The 20,900-nt window shown below is 39.7% G+C and overlaps 1 protein-coding gene across 2 annotated transcripts; it reads left to right on the forward strand.

The window, feature by feature from the left end:
* Positions 1-14,070: 14,070 nt before the first annotated feature.
* Positions 14,071-18,668, forward strand: slc35c1 (solute carrier family 35 member C1). 2 transcript variants are annotated; one of them, XM_030097377.1, is made up of 3 exons: positions 14,071-14,120; positions 15,491-16,009; positions 17,578-18,668. In XM_030097377.1, the coding sequence occupies exons 2-3, from the start codon at positions 15,493-15,495 to the stop codon at positions 18,156-18,158; spliced, it is 1,098 nt and encodes a 365-aa protein (XP_029953237.1). In that variant the 5' UTR covers positions 14,071-14,120; positions 15,491-15,492; the 3' UTR covers positions 18,159-18,668. The 2 variants fall into 2 exon arrangements, with proteins under 2 accessions (XP_029953237.1, XP_029953228.1); XM_030097368.1 differs by lacking the exon at positions 14,071-14,120 and having other exon boundaries at positions 14,676-16,009.
* Positions 18,669-20,900: the final 2,232 nt, after the last annotated feature.

The following is a 20,900-nucleotide window of genomic DNA, read 5'->3' on the forward strand; positions in this document are numbered from 1 at the left end:
CACTTTGATCCTGAAAGCTGACTTTCCTCTCAGCAGACCACGATCATTAGGTCCACATCTAACAACAGGAATGATGAGGACATATGTAAATGTGTATAACCATCTCCTGACTTCTTGCTGCTGTAAAACACAGCAGAGGTGATAACAAAGCAGGAAAAGGACGAAAAAAACATTCTTTCTCCCTCCCATCACTCTCTATCCATCTCTGACACATCAGTTATACACGAGAAAGCATGTGCTGCTGCATGTGCTATGACAGCGAGCGCAGAAGAAAAGACGCTTTAACGTTTGTTGAGGCTCGCAAATGAAAATAGACATGACTCAAAGATATCAAAGCAGGAGATGTGCCGGGTGTGGGATGCACATTACATGCAAGGCTCAGGAAGCCCTGTGAATGCACAGACGTGGATTGTCTTGACAGCCTGAACACAGCTGGAAAGTAATGCAGACCCTTGCTGGGGACATTACAGATGGCCTCCCACTGCATAAACCTATTCAGTTATTGCCTTTTTTTTTTTTTTGCCACTGCAGGATAGAAAACTGACCGTGCATGCTGAATATAGTTTTAGATACTGTTTTTCAAACAAATCCAGGATTGAGCAGTATATATTTTCAATCTCTACATCTTCCCCCTTTGTAGCAGTGAAAAGCTGTTTTTGCAGCACCAGCTGTCGCTCCCTCGTGGAATTTTCAGTAGAATACACATGGAGCAATTGAAGGGAACACAGCATTTGGCCAAAACACAAAGACTTGGGCAAGAGACTGAGCGAACAAAACAGCACAGACTGGACACGGCATGATGGGATAGAGGCATTAGAACATTATGTTGCCTTAGCTGGACAATAGCGTACAATAACAAATTTTACACTGACTTCTCTAGAGGTACCTTGGTGTAATTTTCAGCAGTCGTGGTCTTAACATCACAGGTAAAGACTGGCAGAGTCTCCCAATGGAAATCATAGAAATTCATGAATATAACCACAGAAAGAAGACATTCATCATGTCATTGTGTTAAACGGGGCTTTCAAAGCTTTACATGGACAAAAAAAGTCCTCTGGGCTGATATACACACACTATCTTCAACTCTCATGTGGACAGGGTATATAGCTCGTGTGAGATTATAGTAGTGTGTGTGTGAGAGACAAGAGAAAGTGATGTGAGCGACTATAATGGTGTGTGTAGTGCTGCATCACTCACACACCTGCTCACACACACTGCTGTAGTCACTCACACACCTCTACAGCAGTGCATATGAGAGTTTATGATCGTGTGTAATGTGTGCCTGGAGGACCCATCATGTGATGGTGTGTGCACACACGTGGAAGCTGGTTACTAACTGGAGGGACTGAGGAGTGAGTCGATAAGACATGATATAGCGAGATAGCTTTCAAGCACAAAGTACTGAGAGGACTTCCTGCTAAATGATTAAAATTTAAGATATTGTATGTTGTGGTAATCAGTTTATTCATAATTCACCCATGGACTGTGGGGCGGGGGGAAGGTTTATCTTGAGAGAGGGCGTGGTTTCCGCCTGGACTGGTTTGGTGGGACTCTCATTCATTCTCACGTGTTCAGGGTTTCAATGGAGAATACAGTTTGGAGTTCATTGCTGAACACGCCGCCTCCGACTCCCGTTCTTCGGCTCTACAATGCGTACAACAACTGAATCAATCAGAAACAAGATCTGTGTCGTTCAACCCAAGATGTTACACATGAGATTCTCACTTCATTTCTTTTTGGACTTCATTCCAGTGTGGGAAAAGACTTTCAGACTCTCAGATTTGTTCAGTGATATCCCGTGCGTTTACATGGGACTTTTTATTCCTCTCTCTAAAACGACCTTGTTAACACCTGAAATATTTATTCAGAATTGAGTTTAAATCTGAATAGACCAGTTTATTTTCCTTTGGAAGCGGAATTATATGCTGATTAGGCGCGACTTCATTCTGGTCGTTCTGCTCATGCTCTGTCGTGATGACGCAATATTCCAAGATGGCGACCCGCTGTCCGCGTTTCGAATCATATGGAGACGATGCATTTGACGGCAGTTTTAGAAGAATTGGATATAAAGAAATGAGCGGATTGATTGGCGCTTAACAATGTGGACATTTTCAAAGCTGTAGAGTTAACATTAATCGAGAAAGAAAGACATGAAAATCGCTATTTACTTCCGGGAGACGTTAGTATGTCAGTGCCGCCCCCTGTCCAATCAGAACGCTTCACAGAATCTGACGTGTGAGAGAATCTCTCGTTTTTCACATGTAAACATGACGCTAATGAATATAGTTCTGAATTACTTAATTCAGAATAAACCAATTCCGTATTAAAAACACCATGTAACCACACTCTGTAGATGATGGTACCTTGAAATTGAAATTTCATTTTTTATTTGAAATAGTTTCACCATTTCAACTTCACTTAATTATTAAGTGGTGAACTTTAATCCACCTGTACTTCTGGTACTCTGCTTCTATGAAATTCTTATCTTGTGTGTCGGATTGTTAAAGATGTTTTTCCAGTGAACCTGCGTTAGTAGCAAGCTTCTCCTTCTGCAGTTTTTCTGTGGGTCCTGCTTTCTTTGCTGAGTGTTTTGCTCTGAAATTTCCTGTATTTTTTTCACATTTTACTCATGTTTTGGTCAAGGTCATTTAATCCGAAACCGAGTAAACCAGAGCATCGAAACACCAAAACAAGACCAAGACTCTATGGGGCTGAGACTGAGTCTTGAGACCAAGACTACCCTTGAGGAGACAAGACTAAATTTTACAGATTATCCCAACTATTTTATGACTGGGCTTGAATATAACATAAAATTATAAAGCTGTGCCAAGCAGGGTATTTATCAGAAGATGCAAAATCTTTGCTAAGTAAAATCTGTGTTTTTATGTCTTTCTTTAGAGCCACCCAACAACAAAAACTGATTTTGGATGAAGCCCAAGTCACAAAGACAAACAATAAAAGAGGAGTTTGGTAATGAGCAGAAACCCTGTCACATACTGAAATCTTTTTTTTTTTCTTGTCTCCATTGCTGAGGTGTTGTTTTGGTTTCCGTTCAGCACTTAATGCTTCACTGCACTAAGGATATGTACTTGCTGTTTTCCTCTGCTACATTTCACGTTGTTTGTATATTTCTTTCTTTCTTTTTTTTTTGGTGTGAAGCCCTGTCAAAAGTAATTGGAGCAAGTTCTCTGGGTTTTCCTGTAAAGACTAAAAACTGTGAGGACACTGAATTCTTCATGTACATTTATTTTTCGATTAAATTTCTCCCCAGAAGGCAAAAGTGACATGACTGAAGTGTGTGTGTGTGTGTTTTTTTTTTTTTTTTTTCCCCAATGAACTATCCAGGATTGGAAATAGAACATATGCTTTGCATTGTGGATTGTAATGGTGCGCCGGTCCTAAAACACTTTCACATTCACACATTCTCGCACATTGCCATCAAGGTGCACAATAATTTGGGTTTTGTCAAATCAGCTTAAAGTTACTCATCAGAACTTATGTCTTTAAAGTAGAGGTAGACTTAAAGCAATGCTATATTACTGCTTTATCACAAGAAGAAACATGGGGAAAAATAGATGCCGGGGTGAATTATTAAATATAAAAGCATTCTTTTTTATTTCTATTACGTAAAACTACCACTGCACTTTTGCGGCTTTGAAGTAATTAATGAAGCTGCGTGCGAAAATAACAAGAAAGCAATTAGGAAAATATCAGAAGAGACTAAATAAACACCTAAGAAAGAGATGAGTGAGAATTAAAAAAAAAACCCATTAGAGACGAGAATAGGGGTTATTTGCTGCTACACAGGAGTCCTATTATTGATCAAGCACAAATCGCTCTTTCACCTCACAAAGAGCGCCTTTCAGGCGGGTGTGAGAACAACTTTAAACAAAGGCGATAATTAATCAAGACCTTGGGCAACAACGTAGGGGAGTGGAAATAAAAGTGTGGAGTACCAAGCACTTCATCGTCATTAGCGGTGAGTCACTCTGAGAGGTGGCTGGCTGGTGACCTTTTGTAGTGTACTCGTACGCACATGATGTGCCATGTTCGACTCTTTGGGGCATATTCAGCTTAATGTACCAGAAATAATTAACGGAGTCAGAGAGATGGCACAAGAATAGCTATATAGAGGGTTTTTTTCTTTTCTTTTCTTTTTTTTTGTAATTATATAGTATTTCCCGGAACATAGTTTCCTGGAATTAGTTATTTCCCGGAACTAGATGAATCTTTCAAAACCGTTTTCTCTGTCACCTCTGATTCTTTGATTGAGTCTTGCAAGGTCCAAAAACCGCTCTGAAGCTGCTCTCTCTCTGTTGAGCGCCTTGGACCAACTGTTAGCTTTTAGCCTCCAAGCTAAGTGAGGTGTTATTTACATGACATTTCGAGTGAAAACACATCGTTTTTGCATTTTCATTTTAGTACTGCTCTGTGTTTACATGTAAACAGCAGAAGTGCTGAAAACAACGTAGTTAGCATGCCAGCATGCCACGAGTTAGCACTGTTAACTGTTTTTGTAATGAAACCACACACACGCACACACACGTGCACACAGAGATCAATGTGTTATGAGCATTAACAATGGAAATACACGGACATTTGTATGGACAGACAACTGTTGGGTCGCTGTTTTGGGTGATAATATAACTTCAGCTAACGTTGACAGGTTAAACATGTAACCTTTACATCAACCCATCTCAATTATTTTGTCTCAGCAGCACTACGATAAAAGAGCAATATCCACAGTTTCAAGTCATCTTTACCAGATGTCTACAAGTAGTTTGTACCTGGTAACTTGGGAAAGTAACAATTAACTTTATATTTCCTGAATAGTCAATGAAATACTTTTTGAAATAGTAACTGTAATCAAGTGCTATTTTTTGGTAATTTTGATAACATTCAAGTTGCCACTTGGCACCATAATATGAACAAATGTACACAACTGTTTTATATGAGGTGGTTTTTAAATAGTAAAGTGGATGTAATTAAGGAGTTCTGGCTCCACCCTGTACAATTAGAATTGTTTGGGTTTGTGATTTCGACTTTTGGCGGTCCCTCTTGCTCCCTCTTGCTCCCTCTTGCTGTCTACATTTGGCAGATATTTTGTGTGACAATGCTTTCTGGTTATATGATTGAAAAGCCTGATACTTTTCAACTCTGCCATGTTTTTAGGGAATAGGTATTTCTGGGATGAGCAACAAAACCGAGTATGAAGACACGCCCCATGAGAAATGTGCTAAATCAAATCTGCTAATAGCACACAGCTTCTATTGCCAATGATCCACCATTCACAAACTGTGTGTGGTTTTTACGGCATATGTGCATTTTTTCACCTTTGTTTTCTCAGACCTAGTGAATGTTGGAGAACCACAAGTGATCACAGGAGCAGGACAGAGCCATCATGCGGCTGCACGCCGTGTCTGTTCCCCCCGGACAGGTGAGTCACTGGAGTCCACTCGGTATCAGATGACAGGGGTCTCCCATGCTCCGTCTGACGGCGATAAACGGGATTTCTGCGTTGTCCCTGCTGCCGCAGATTCAAGAGGAAACTCAACAGGTTACTCTTACGCTGAATAGCTGAAAGGTTCTTAATAGCTCTATAGTGCTTTTTAATTCGGAGTGGATGGCTCATTCATGTTTTATTGTCCCACTTCTTCAAGCAAATGTCCTCGTCTTCAGGCTCTAAAGGTCTTACAAGGTTGCAGTGTTTTCTGTGGCATAATGACCAACGAATTGTACCTCAAATCTACACTCTTTGAATAGTAAGCTCATTTATTCCCCAGCAATATTTCGGCGTTCGCAAGCAAAGTAGTGTTTTAACCTCAGTTGTAGCTTAGAAAGTGCTGTTAATTCCACCTGCGTGCTTGGTGTTTCTCTTTTACAGTTTAGCCGTGCTTTTTCAGATGTTTACTCAAAGAACATTCGCTGCACAAATCAAACTGTGCTCAACATGTTCTGCCCTTTAAAACTGCTTTATTAAGCAGTTTTACTCAAGTCTGTCAGAGGTACGTTTTCTGCTCCCAACAAAACAGATGTTACTCGTTGATTTATGTCATTTTGTAGTCAGACGAAGCATTTTTCACGGGACATGGCTGAAGCCTTTATGGGAGCGCGCCTTGAAAGATTTGGGAACTGAAAGTTTCAACCCTTGGGTGTTTGTGGAGTATATTTATAGACCTAGTTACTTATTTATGTCTGTGCTTTTCAGTGTAAATAAATGCCAAGAGCACTGTGCAGTCCCCCAGCCAAGGATCACAGCATAAATTCATCACGAGCAGGAAGGACAGTGTGAATAAGTTAGGAATAAAGTAAGTCGTTAATCGTCTGAGGTCAGTCGCTGTTAAAATGGACCGTTTTAGCCTCGAACCCTTTCCAGTAAATAAGCATGATCTTATGTAGAGAGCAACGTTTCAAGATCCTGCTTCAATCTACTGGTAATTAGATTTAACATAAAATAAATTCACTACATATATATATAGCATACATTGTAAGTTTTCAATGTCAAAAAAAAGGTGGGAAAATCCATAATTAAGTCACACTGATGCGTAAGATGTATTTGTTTTTCCCTATCCAAATGTAGCTGATAGTCCTGGTCCAGCATTTTTTTTTTATAGATCCTTCTATGAATTTGTTCCTCAGCTCTGGCCACCTTGCCTTTATCCCTCGATTCGCCTTTTTGTTTTTCTTTATCACAGTAATAGTGTCTCTGTTCTGCTACAGTCCTGAGCAACTCTTTCACACGTAACTCTTTCTGCTGCTCTGTTTCCAATTCAAACTTCATATTTATAGTTTCTTGCTGTGTGATTTTTTCCTCCCGGTGACATTTTTCTTGCTCTTCCAATCAAATATGGTAATACTGGAGATATTTCTGCCATAATGTAGCAGCATTATGTTGTCACGCAGTGACATCTAGTGGCTAAGCAACATATAAAAACAGACTTATCGCTACTGAAAATGCAACCTTCTGAAAATCTTGGGAGGCGGCAAAAATAACCACAGCCCTTCAAAACCTTGAAGAATCTTCTACAACACACTAGGAAAGCATTATTTCAATGTCTTTTTTTTTCTTTCTCTTCTTCTTTTTTTTCTAACACTATAGTATAATATTGAAATCATACAAAGAAGAACCTCTTGGTGTTTCCATTCTCGAGGCGGAGGGAAAACCAAGGTTGTTACAACCAGTGCGAGATCAAAGGAGCGAAAGCTGCATAGCTGGGAAGCCAAATTCAGGCCATGAGGGAGGATTACATGTGCTGGAAATGAAGATGCCCAGTGGACTGCTCCACACCGCTCACCTCCACCGGCCTCATATCTTTTAACCCTACTTAATGTAAGATTCATTATAAACTGTAATTACCTATAGAGCGGCGTAACGCCATCACATGGGTTTACCATGAAACTGGAGTCACACGAGTCTCATTTAGAGATGGGCCTATCATTAATAACACAAACATGAGGGTGTAGTAAAACCCCTCTTGTCTTTGGTCCTGGGAAAGTGTTTGGTCCATACTGGACCAATTAGGCTGGCATGTTTACACTGTGTTTAAAGAAAGCCTGCATAAGCACTGACAATAAACAGACAAAAATAAAGCTCTGTCGCTATTTTGATATTATTCACAACCTCCATATACAGTTACTTTTTCATTTTTTCGGCAACAGGCATGTCAAACATAAGGCCCATGGGCCAGAGTCGGCCTCCAAGGGGCTCCAATCCGGCCCACCATATGCACCAAGTAAATGGTAAACATTTCAATTAAAACATTGTAGTGCTGTCAGTTTTAATCCCATTGATCGCAATTTAATCGCATTTATCGCAATTAATCGTGATTAATTCGTGGAGAACTGTCAACAATTAACTTTTTTAAAGTTGAGATTAATTGCAATGAAGAATCTAATCCTCATAAATCAGTCCCAATGTCAGGAAAAAACACTATTATCCTCTAGTTCTTTTCTTTGACCCAATTGGCAGACCTCAATGGATTAATCGCGATTAAAATTGACAGCACTAAAACATTGATTTGTTTTTTTTAGCAAATTTCATAAGAACAAAGGCCAATGTTGTTCGTTTGAGTATGAAGAGGCCTTGATGGAAACAGCACAACACTGAGGCCTGATGCGAAATGTTGGTGAAACTTTGAAGTTTAAATTTAAAGGTGCTTTAAGCAAGAAATTTACTCTGAAAATAATTAGAAACATTCCTGTTTGTTGCCTGTTATTGAAGAAACAGTCCCTTTAAACAGTCTGTCGTCTCCATCAACAATGTCTTGGTCAAGTTTTTTTCTTTCAAACTGAGAGTTACAGGAAGGAACAACTTGGACGGGCGGAGCTTGAACGGCGCTACTCCCGGGTTCCACAGCTAATCATATGGGAGTTCTCACGGTTGCCAAACCAGCAGCACAGCATTCCACCGGTGTGATGTCGGTCCTGCAGGGAAAAGCTTATATGATGCAGTGGTGATTGCACCTTTAAAGGTTATTATTGCGCTATTTTACCCGTCCAGCTCGCTGAAGTTAGAAATTGGGCTACATGAGGCCCCTGAACTAAAATGCCTTTGACACCTCTGTTTTTTATGAATGTAAGCCTTATTGATTTCCATGCTGGTATTCTACCTTGTCTCCTACTGCAGTGGCAGAAATACCACAACTTTACCATTCTCACATTGTAATATTATACAAATAGAGTATGTTCTATATAATTAAAAACTGTACTATGCAGTGTAGCAGTCTCTCGGCATTTAGCGTATGTCCTATTACATTATAGGGTGAGTTTTATCATAAAACATGTTGTTACAGAGTCTCCTCATAGAGTTTTTATTGACAGATTTTGTTCAATTTTTCTTTATGGCCACTTATCGTAACTGAAAAACTGAACTCTCTATGTATTTATCCTGTTTATGCAGTACACTTATAAAATCAATTAGCTTGTCAAAGTTCTGAGTTTAAGCACTGGAAAAGCTAAATGGTAGCAACTGAGTGAAGGAGAGAAAAAAAAAAATCAGTTCTCCTGTGTTCTATGTGATGTAAAATAAATTAATGTGAGACCAAGTGTTGCTTTGTCCAACATTGCTGACATTTTGCCAGATTGCTTTACGTAATGCAGTTTTTAGCCATTTCTTTCTTTTCAAAAACCTGAAACTTTTTGGATGACAATGACATGTTTTCACCTAAAACGTCCTCTAAACTGTGCCAGACTCTGTCTTTCCAAGCTGGGATATTTGTCTGCAGATGTGCATTGTTCAAAAAGCATTATATAAAATTTTGACTCACTTTTTTTAATAACTTCAAACACAGTGAGTTGTATCTAAATTAAAGACTAGACAAAAAAAATAAAAATAAACTGAAATATTACTGAAAAGAAATATCCAAACTACCTTAAAATGTAAAAAAAAAAAAAAAAAAGATTTTAGCTCTCCATTTTATGGGTTACAGCTTTATTTTGCTTAATAATAATAATTATGTTCTGTCATAATTTATATAATTATTTTAATTTAACTTGAGGTGCCTTTAAAATTTTGTTATTATATGTGAAAAAGACATCTCAAGATAAGCGACTGACATATTTTGTTAGTGTGAATTTGTTTTCTTGTGAGATTAAGCTCTGAGCTGCTCCTGTTCAAAATTAATACATCAAGTATTTCTTTTAACCTTGCTTTGTGTTTTGCTGCAACAATAACAGGTGTTCTTTTTTTCTTTTCTTTTTTTTTATTAACTATAACCTATGGCCCATAAACATATTTATCAAGCTTTCCACTATAGTGGTTTCTTTCAAAGGCAATCAACATGTTTCCCTTCGACGCCGTGTTCAGACGACCTTGAGCTCAATACAACAGAGTCCGTTTGCGTGATGGCACTCATGTCATTTTAAAGAGGCCATTATCTACCAGGAAGGTTTGGTGAATGACACTTTTAATATTTAATGGATAAGATGACAAAATTGGCCCTGAAGTATGCCATTAATGCCTACATGTTGGATTCTGCGTACGTGTGGAGGTTGTCCTCGTAACGTCCCGGTTAATTGAAGCGGCGATAACATCGCAGAGAGGTTGGAGGGTTGACTGAGAGAGCTTTAACTTGTGCACTCATTGTTTCTGTTGTGTCAACGTGCAACATTAGCTCCGTCTAGCACTGCTTCAATGCGAACTGCACAGATTAACCATTGTTCCACAGAACATGTTTACCATCTGGAGCTTTTCAGGCGTCCTTCTGTGGTGAAAGCCGCCATCTGGAGGACATGAAGCCTTTATGTACTGGAGGAAATAGTCTATAACGATGATTCTCAACCTTGTTACTTTGTCTACCGCATGAGAAAATGTGGAAATTACTGCAGTTGCAGCGACGGCTTACCTGATTAACTCTGGGCCATTTATAAAGGAGACATGTTTACTCCTGGAATGAGGATTACTGATCTTTTTGTGCAGCAAATCTTTATCTATTCATGAAAACAACAGCTTATCATTCATCCACATATACACACAATAGTCTCACAGAGTCATTATGTATTTCTATTATAGGTTTTATATTATCTAGATTTTAGTTGAGGGGCCTCATACAGCTGAATATCAGATGAGTAGACCGGACCAGTGAAAAAGCGTCACAATACCTTTTGAATGTAAACTTTTCTTTGCTGTGAAGCATTATGTGTTGAATAAGAAGCCAATTTTAATGATCATTCTGGAGCAAAATATAGTGAAATGTCAAAGAAAAAAAAAGCCTATGTATCATTTTACAAGCTTGCCCTGACAGCATGGCTTTGAGGCTAAGGCCAGTTTGCATTTTCGCTGTAAGGTAGCAGCGTTCATAACCTGCTTGGCGGACCAGAGTGGAGCCTCGTGTGGGCCAGATTTTGGCCCACGGGTCTCATGTTTGACACCCCTGCTGTAGATTTTAATATGTTTGATTTTCTTCCATTTGCCTGAGAAGGAGCTTGTATACTGTGAAATCTGTCAAATTGTCTTGACAGTTCAGTAAAAAAATGTTAACATTGTCAATGGAATTTCATCATAAATTTTTTGTTTTTTTGTTTTTTTAACTTAAAGTATGCCATTCACAATTTAGCACATAGCCTCTGTAGAAACGGTTACATCCATTTATTCTGTGGATCATCATCCTCTTGCTTTCAGCCTGTTTCCTATAACTTCTATAAGAATGGAGCAGAACCGTCAGCCGGAGCCGTTTGGATGCTCCAGAGCGTTCCCTGATCCAAGGTACCACCTGCGGCACCGGCCTCAGTTTTTGTGCGAGGTAATAAAGTGTGAAAATCTCCCCGGCTGGCAGAGGTCAGGAAGGCAGACTGTTTTGTGAATACTGAATCGACTACAGCCAGATATTTCTCCCGTTTTCCAAAAAAATCGGAGCAAAAAAGAGCACAGCGTGGGGTCGGGGCACCCACTCACGGACATGTTGTATCGGCTGAATAACACCACACAAACACAGTGTTTACAGACGGATGGCGAACAGGTCCACGGACGCCGCTTACTGACACCCATCCCCCTGCAAAGTGACTCTCTGTCAACGGCAGCAGGAAACATAAAACCAACAAACAACACTCGCTTACAGCAATTTTCCAGCAGCTGAGCAAGCTTGAGGAGTGGAACATGAAAACAGTAACAGCACAAACACAAAGGCTTGACAGTCTGGACTGGTGACAGCTCCTTTACTCCACGGCTCGCTTTTCTACACATTCATCTGTTTGGCCTTGTTGCATTCAGGTGTTAGTTGTTTTGTTATCTGTCATCGTGAGATCAACATGTAGAATACATACACTGCAGAAGACTGAATGGAATAAACTATATTTTCTATACTGTATTTGATCTCTATGAAAATAAAAATAAGGCTCGATAGAAAAACAACCTGTTCACATTAACTACGTGTTTGTATTAATCTAAAATCATTTTTTTGTTGGTTCACTCAATATCATTGTCACATTTAGCTGATATTCAATGATTTAATGAATCTCTTGATCATAGCTGCATTCAAACAATAACATTAAAAAAAATTAAGTGATCCAGCCTCATTGTTAAAGTTTGGATCTATCTTAAAACTGCAGCTGTTACATGTTAAACATGATGAGATCCCTGTTAGAGAGAGAGTGCGGTGGGGTGCAGAAGTGGTATTTTGGCTCATTATCCTGTGGTCTGTTAGAGGGATTGTTCCCTACTGTTGCATTTCAGCAAAGTCTGAATAAATATCTAGGCTGATCTTCATGCAGTTTTAATAAAGCACGTATCACTTTGATTTTAAACTGATGTGACTGAATGTGAAATCCAATGCGATGCACATTTGCTGCCACCTACTGTCTGAAGTTCAAATTGCTGAGTTAAGAAAGCTGCACATCCGTGCACATCAGTGTTTATTATTTGGGCCATTTCGGTAGATGGATTATACTGTGAGAATGTGATGATTGCTCAGGAAAAAGAGAATAATGTTCTTGCAGTATTTTGATTAACTTCTTCATTCAAGCAATGACTAATTAAACAAACAAACAAACAAACAAACAAAACTTATCATAGGGATAGAGCATAGAGTTAAAAAAAAGCAACATCATCCCTTTTATTTGGATCAGTATTTTCTTTAAGTCTTCCAATATCTATCTAATTTTACTATTGAATATGTTTTAGTCTTCTTTTGCATTTCAGTTATCATCTATATTAAATTAGATTTTTAGTATTTCTTTTTATTTTATTTTTCTAGTTTATTTTGGACTTGATATTTAAGTGTGATTCATCATTGCCTTTATTATGGAATATTTTCACCTCATCTATTTGTGCCCGTCACTGCATCATCCAATGTAAGGTAGTCCATGGGGTACATTGGTCAAAAAGTAGGCTGGCAATGATTTTTCCAGGCACAGATCCCAACTGTCCTGAATGTAATTCAGGTCCAGCCAACTTCACCCACATGTTCCCAACCTGCCCTGTACTGGGTCTACGTTTTGGGATGCAGTTTTTGATTCACTTTCAGCTATTTCATCTGCCAGCGTTCCAAAATCTCCCCTGACTGCTCTATTTGGGATTCTACCTGCCCTGCATTCTTTGCCATCATCGTTTTGTCGAACTTATTGCTTATCTCACATTACTGGCTAGAAGAGCCATTCTTGTGCGCTGGAAAGATCCTCACCCACCTCTCACTGGATAAGAGATGCGCTTTCATTTATGAATTTGGAAAAAATTAAGTATTCTCTCAGAGGTTCTGATGAAAATTTTTGAGAAGTCTGGTTACCCTTTCAGCACCATGCCATGTCACTGACACTGGAACTAAGCCCATGACCCGAGATTATGGTTGTCTATCCATGCCCTGTGCACTCATCTCAGAAAGCACTTGTATCTTTTATTAGAACAAAAGTAGTAGCACTTATTACTGCTCTCAGTGTAGATTGTTTCTTTTTTTTGTCTGTTTTTTTTTTTTGTTGATACTAGCCACATTTAAGATGTATTTGCTAATATCTGTGGATTCATATTTTTCCGTGCAAGCCTTTGACACCTACTGCTGTTATCCACTTGCTTGCTTTTTTGTTCAAAATTTATAAATAAGTCATACATTTAAAAAAACAAAAGATTACGAGTCATGACCTCTGATATGAAAACCAACATAGATTATTCTGGTGGCTATTGTCTAAATAATAAGCAATTGAAACAATGTCAGAAAAGCTTGGAGTTCTGTGTGAGCATTAGTTTTGCTCTCAGTCAGCTGATTGTCTGCATCCTTTGATACCCTCAAATACAGCCTCCATGTCCAGCGTGTTAACACTGACTCCTCATCTTTGGCTTTATCTCATGAAAATATTGGTGGTTGCAGTTGTAGGATTATTGTTGTTGTTGACAATTCATTCACAAAGGTGAACAGACTTTCATTATTGGCATGGTCATTTTAAATAAACAGGTTGCAAAGAAGTAGGAGTGATGTAAAATTCACTGTAATTTTTCTTATTCTTATTCTTATTCTTATTCTTATTCTGATCATTACTGTGAAGAAGAAGAAGAAAAAAAAAATAATACTGACAAGTCACTGTCGAAGATATGAATGAGTCTATTGAGGACACTGTCACTTTAAATGATAAAGGTCGCACTTTAAGGAAGTAGTGATGCTGTGGAACTGGTTTGCACTTACGGCTCCGTGACAAACGTAAGTACTTCTCTTTCAATCAAAACCTTTCGAGACTAAGAAGAAAGAAAATAAACACTGAGTGTTAAGTTTTTACGATGTTCAATATTTTCTAATCAATCTTGTGTTATGTCAGTGGATTACATGTTTAAAGTGTTGTAAATGCAACACAGAAACCATAATTTCTTTGTAGTTGTACGGATGTGTTGGACTGGGTTTATTGTCTCCCTGCTTTTAAACACAGCTCATATAAAACAGTCACTACTTTCCCTGCAGGATTCAGCAGGAATAAAGAGAAGGGCGTCTTAAGTATTTACCAAAACAAAAGCTGTTCAAAATCTCATTCTTTAAGTACAGCTTGTTCTCAAAGAATGAGGATATTGTTTAAATGTATATGTTTAGTCTGATATTTCTAAATTTCTAAAATATAAAGTAAAAATGTTGCATTATTGTATTAATTAAATTGAGCTAATTATTGTTTGTGTAATTCACTCACGTGACCTAAAAAGGTGAAATTAAGCTTTGTTTTAATATAATGTTTGTTAATAGGCAAAATTAATGTAAAGTTTATGAAAATTTGCACAAAAAGAGCTCTGTTGCTATTACATTCAGATGTTAAGGAGTCGCCTGTCTTTGTTTATTGGCTTATAGAGCTTGATTACTGTCAGTGTGGAATCAAGAAGTGGTGTTGCCTTCTAAATGGCAAACCAGTTTTCCCTGAATGATGACCCAGGAGTGTCTAATGTACAGACGATTGCTTCGAGTACAGTGTAAATTGTTTTGTTCTCTCTGACTATACAAGGAGTGGTTTGTGTGACAACCTGTTGTTCCACAAGCACCAGTGCAAACAGATGATCCCACACTTCATTGATTTAATTGCAGACTGCTCTCTAGATACAGCATTGTTCACATAAATGTTGATATGAATTACAGTTTTAGTTGCATCAGTCATTGTCAGAGAGTATACGGGTTTTTTCCAGAGCTGTAGACACAACACAGCTGAAATGTCAGTGGTGCTGGCTGAAAGATAGCTGCTGTGAGACTGGGTTGGCAAAATCATGCTTAACACAGGATGTTTTTTTATGATATTTCAATGCATTTTACACCAGTAGGTTTTATTAAAATTGTAATTATTTGATTTTGTGAAAATATAAATACATACACCATGCATTCTGTAGAAAAACGTTTAACTTTACATTTGAAGGTTATTATGCTCAAATTTTATCACGCTTATATGCTGAAAATCCAAACCGGAACTACGATTTTGTCATTTCCGGCAAAATACGGAAGTTCAAGTTACTCTTGCATACATTCAACCTGACGTGTGTTGCTTCAATTATTTCTTCTTTAATGCTTCACAATTCACACCGGCTGTTCGTCCCGCTTTGCAGCCATGAACCGGACCCAAATAAAGCGGTCCAACATTTTGAAAATGGCTCTGACCGGATCGGACACGCCGGGTCGGGACCACGAAGAGACCTTCCTGCTGAGAGCCGCGAGGATCGCGGGTGTCGTCGCTCTGTACTGGTTCGTCTCCATCACCATGGTGTTCCTCAACAACTCCCTGCTGGACAACAAGGAGCTGGACGCCCCGCTGTTCATCACCTTCTTCCAGTGCGCGGTCAGCTCCGTGCTGTGCGCGCTCATGCAGCTGCTGTCCAAGACGTGCCCGGGACTCATCGACTTCCCCCCGGTGGGGTTCAGCGTGAAGACGTCCCGGGAGGTGCTGCCGCTGTCCGTGGTCTTCATCTGCATGATCACCTTCAATAACCTGTGTCTGAAGCACGTCGGCGTGGCTTTCTACACCATCGGACGCTCCCTCAGCACCGTCTTCAACGTTTTGTTTTCCTACTTCATCCTGAAGAAGACCACGTCTGTGAGAGCCCTGTTCTGCTGCGGGATCATACTGGGTGAGATAACTCTCTACAACCTGAATCTCAGTCAAGATAACTCGCCTTTATTATCATGCATCTACATAGAATTAAATCTTTTTTATTCATATTCACAAATAGAGGTCCAGAATCATCTGCAAATGTGCATCATGATAGAAGTTCTACTTTAGAAGCCTTTATTAGCATTACACAGTGTGCTACAGTGGGGGGGCTGCTCCTCTGACAGTGCAACAAAATGTGACACACAATACACAAATACCGCAATGTTCCAAAAATATTTCAGTCTGTCAAACAAAATAATTCTGGACACTGTCAATCAAAGGGTACATACCATAAAAATCTACCTATTAAAACACAGAAATCCCTCCATCCCGAGCAAAATAAGAGGAACACTAATTGTAAGCCTGCGATGGATTAGATTGCATTCAAGCTCAAATAGACCTGAAGCAGCACTGAATATCAAATCAAAGTAACCAGATCAGATTAACTTGTATGTCTCGGGTGTCGTTCTTCTCGTGATCCAAGAGGTTTCATCAACTCAACCCAGCATTAAGTGATAGAGCCAAAAAATGATCCTTTGACAATTTAAACTTTTGAACTGTGTAAAAAAAATATAGAAGTTCCATTCTGGGTTTCCCATATTTAAAAAAAAAATCAGTTTTGGGATTGTGTTGGTTCATTTAAAGCAACACTAAGGAACTTTCAGTTTTTGTTGATTTTGGCGGCGCCAGTGGACAAAAGCGGTAGTGTTTTGCCTGAAGGAATACTACAGTTCCCATGAGGACTAGCGCGTAGCGTCATAAAATGCTGCTCCCGGTGGCGTGCTGTCGGACTGAACTCGCCTTCATTTGTTTCCAGTGGCTGTGTGAAGGATGGATAGCGACAAGGTAATGAATCTAATGGTGGCTGAACAATGTTCTATCATGATGTGACGCATGCCGTAAAGCAGTCCGCACATTTGGAGTTTTTTAGTGTGCAGGGTTCCTACCACCCTCCTCACAGCTGCTCAGTCCAAGTGAAAGCAATACTGACGCCCTCAGCCCGTGACAGAGGGCTCATTCAACTGGTTGTAAGTCGATGTATCATCACAAAAGATATTCAAATGTTTTTTTAAGGTTGAAAAGTTCCTTAGTGTCGCTTTAACTCAAGTAGTGTATGCAGTCCTTTTGTGAATGTTTGTATATAAGTTAACTGTATTTAAAACTATAAGCCCACCTGGAGGTGTGCTTATAATAACAAATCTATCCAATTCTAGGTGCAAGTTGCCATTATGTACTCTAACAAACTGGCTAGACAGTACTTTTTAGTGTAATTAATCTTAGTTTATTGGAATATTAATGCAGCCTCTCTATCCACAGGAGTCATCCATTCTTTATTGACCTCTGTGGATAAGTTATTTATGTTCCAGATGCTCCAAGCAGGAATCGGATTGCCATAGAATTAAAGACAATTATAGAGGAATAAAATAATCATCTTTGAACTATAAACAGAGTTGTGGTTTACTAAAAGCCTAAAAGAACCTGAGCTGCTCATTTGAAATGCAGATAGATCTTGGTCATCGTCCTTCATGTGTCTTCGTCTCTCAGGTGGATTCTGGCTTGGTATCGACCAGGAGGGTTTGACGGGGACCCTCTCCTGGTCTGGGGTCTTCTTTGGGGTGCTTGCCAGCGCCTGCGTCTCTCTCAATGCCATCTACACCAAGAAGGTGATGCCCGCGGTGGACGGAAACATCTGGAAGCTGTCCTACTACAACAACATCAACGCGTGCGTGCTGTTCGTCCCGCTCGTCCTGCTGTTCGGGGAGCTGGGCCGCGTGGTCAGCTTCAGCCGCCTCACCGACCTCCGCTTCTGGAGCATGATGACGGTGGGCGGGGTGTTCGGCTTCGCCATCGGCTACGTCACGGGCCTCCAGATCAAGTTCACCAGCCCGCTCACGCACAACGTGTCCGGGACCGCCAAGGCCTGCGCGCAGACCGTCATCGCCGTGGTGTACAACTCGTCCAGCAAGAGCGTGCTGTGGTGGACCAGCAACATGATGGTTCTCTGCGGCTCGTCGGCCTATACCTGGGTCAAAAGTCTCGAAATGCAAAGGACTCCCACAAAAGTCCCCCAAGACTCCGCCAGGGAGAAACTGTTGGCCGGGGAGAAAGGCGACCCGGGGGTGTAGATGAGGAAGCTTTACTTTTAATGAGTGCGGTCCAGAATGTTAAAGTACTGTACCTTTTGAAATGTGATATGTGGCTTTTGGTTGTTGGGACTTTTTAAACATCTGCCTTTTTAAATAGAAAACACAGAATATCATGCTTAAAATGTGAAGACTTAAGAGAAGGTTTTATTTATTTCTATTTTATTTGCTCACTAGAAACGTTTCAATCATCACAATTTGCCATTTTAAGCTTACAAATCATGAGATTCATGTTGGTGGAGGCGTCTCTGGACAGGAACTGGTTAAAGCCACGTCTCCAGAACAGCAGCAGTATCCTATATCTTATTTAAGACAGGCCAGACGTGGTAATAAGAAACCTGGTGTACCCTGGACGAGCACACAATAAGCCTTTTATCCTCGGACAAACTCTGCCTACAGCACTTTGAAGTACCGCGGATTTAAAAAGAACAGTTTTGATATGTGTTTATGAATCCTATTTTCAAATAAAAATGTAAAGAAACAGTCGAGAGTCCAGCCTGTGAAAGTCTATTCGCATCTCAAAACGGAACGAGGAGATGAGGACGTCTTATATTTCCAGCAGTCGTCTTCTTGTCATACAACTGCTGTAGATTTTACCTGTCTGCACGGCAAATACACATTTCAATGTTATCCATCAGAAATGTTCAAAATTATTGTTTTTAGGTATTGATGTGAAATGTAGTGCTGGTCAGTTCTTTTTTTACATGTACCGGTAAGCAAATATTTTGATCTCATTTTCAGTGCACTCTTTCAAAAGGGCCTTTAATCATCTGTTTAAGGCAACAGATGTGACGCTTGAATCAAAAGATGGTTCAGTACTAAAAGATTCAGCATGTCATCCACCCAGTGTTTCACTGCAGGTGATGCATGTTTACATGTCTACCATAAATGAACGGAGGACCCGTCCTAATGAAGGAAGAGGGTTTCATTCAACATGGATCAACATACTGGTTTGCCTGGATGTGTGGAGAAAAACACCAAAAAAGAGAAAAAGAAAAAAAAACGTTTGTTCAAGTGATAAAATATACCACGTGACTCAAAAGAGCCCAAAGGCTAAAACAGCCAAGAAGGGAGGAAACAAGTGAAGCAAGTAAAATAACCGAAGGACAAAAACCGCTAAAATGAGCTAAAGCAATGATGAAAATATCCAAAATGGCTAAAACTGTTTAAATCATCCAAAATTGTTAACAAAGCTGAAAGACTTAAATTGCAAAAATTGCATGAATAGCCAAAATTGTTAAAAACAACAGAAATAAAACAGTTCAAATGACAAGAACAACTAAAACATCTCAAAAGGCAACACAAGAAACACTGAAAACTGATAAAACAGCTGAAATGGCTAAAACTGGTCTCTCTGTAGTTCTGCTTCCTTGAAGTGTAAAGTTTGATATATGAGTATAAATTTATGTATCTGTGCAGTGTATCTGAATATACTTGCTGTGCTTTTATTCTGAAATGTGGCTCTTCTGGTTGTGATATTTGCAGACGTCTTTGTTATTTCGTGATGAACTTGCAGCAGGTTGACATCAGGTACAGAATCCTCACAAGATGGCCAGAGGGGTAGAAACATGTCTCGCCGGTGTTCGCGCCATCACCACAGACCAACGACTAGCTGGGTGGTAGTTACTGGAGCACGGTTTAAATTCTGTCCGCCGAGCTGCAGCAACGCTAAAAATAGCAGTGAGAGCTCTGTGGGTAATTGCATGAACCAAAAAACACTGGTCTCTGATGTCCAAAACCCATTCCGACGCTGCGTCTGGCCTTGTGACACCAATGAAAGTTTGATAACTGTGCCGCCATGTGGATCCATAATCCCCTCCTCTCTGGAGTGTGGCTGCGTTCGGTTCAACATGACAGGACGAGGACGGGTCTGCACTGCTGATTGACAATTCAAAGGGTGCAAATATCACAAGTGGTCAGTCGTCAGTCGGCTCCAGGCGCCGATCAGAATGCAGTTGGCACATCACTGATGGGAGACTTAATTACGACCGTGATGCCTCCAGATAGGAGGCACCACTGCAGGATTTTCATCTCTGTGTAGTTTTTATTTATTTATTTCACCATGAATTGTGAATGGCATTGTTTTGTTTTTGATATAGTTTTATGTTTTCAGTCTCCTAATTTTTAGATGTTGTGGCCACTTGAGACTGCCGATGTGCTCAGACTTTCACTTAAATACTGAAATAGCTAAAAAAAAATTACATTTTTATTAATAATATAGCTTAGAAATTACTAATTCTTAAGACTAATAATGAGATAATACTTCATTTGAATCACAGAAATAAAACGAAGTACATTGTCTCTCTAGAATGAGAAGATAAGTTCTTTAAAAAAAACAGAAATTACCATGACTGTGGTGAAGAACAAGAAATCCATTTTCTTTAGTCATTTCAGCGTGATTTGGTGTTGATGTCAGAAGTTACAGCAGTCATTATTTACAAACTACAAACATTGTGAACTGCGCTGTGGCTTCAGATGGTGTGTTTGCCTCCTGCTGTCAAGGAGAAGATGACAACAGATACGCGAAGCGCGGAAACATCACGCTAAAAGCTGGAGGTAATGGAAACTGGATGGAGGATGTGTAAAGACTTGACTCCACGGAGCTTTCATGGCGCCATCAGAGAGGACATCTGCCGTCTGTCTCCTCAGACTTGATGGCTGTGGTTTTCCCACATGACTTTGAAGTATTTACAAAGAGCACTCCGTGTGAATGTGTAACCTGCA

Source organism: Salarias fasciatus, chromosome 1, assembly GCF_902148845.1.
Source record: "Salarias fasciatus chromosome 1, fSalaFa1.1, whole genome shotgun sequence".
In the NCBI taxonomy this organism is placed as follows: Eukaryota; Metazoa; Chordata; class Actinopteri; order Blenniiformes; family Blenniidae; genus Salarias; species Salarias fasciatus.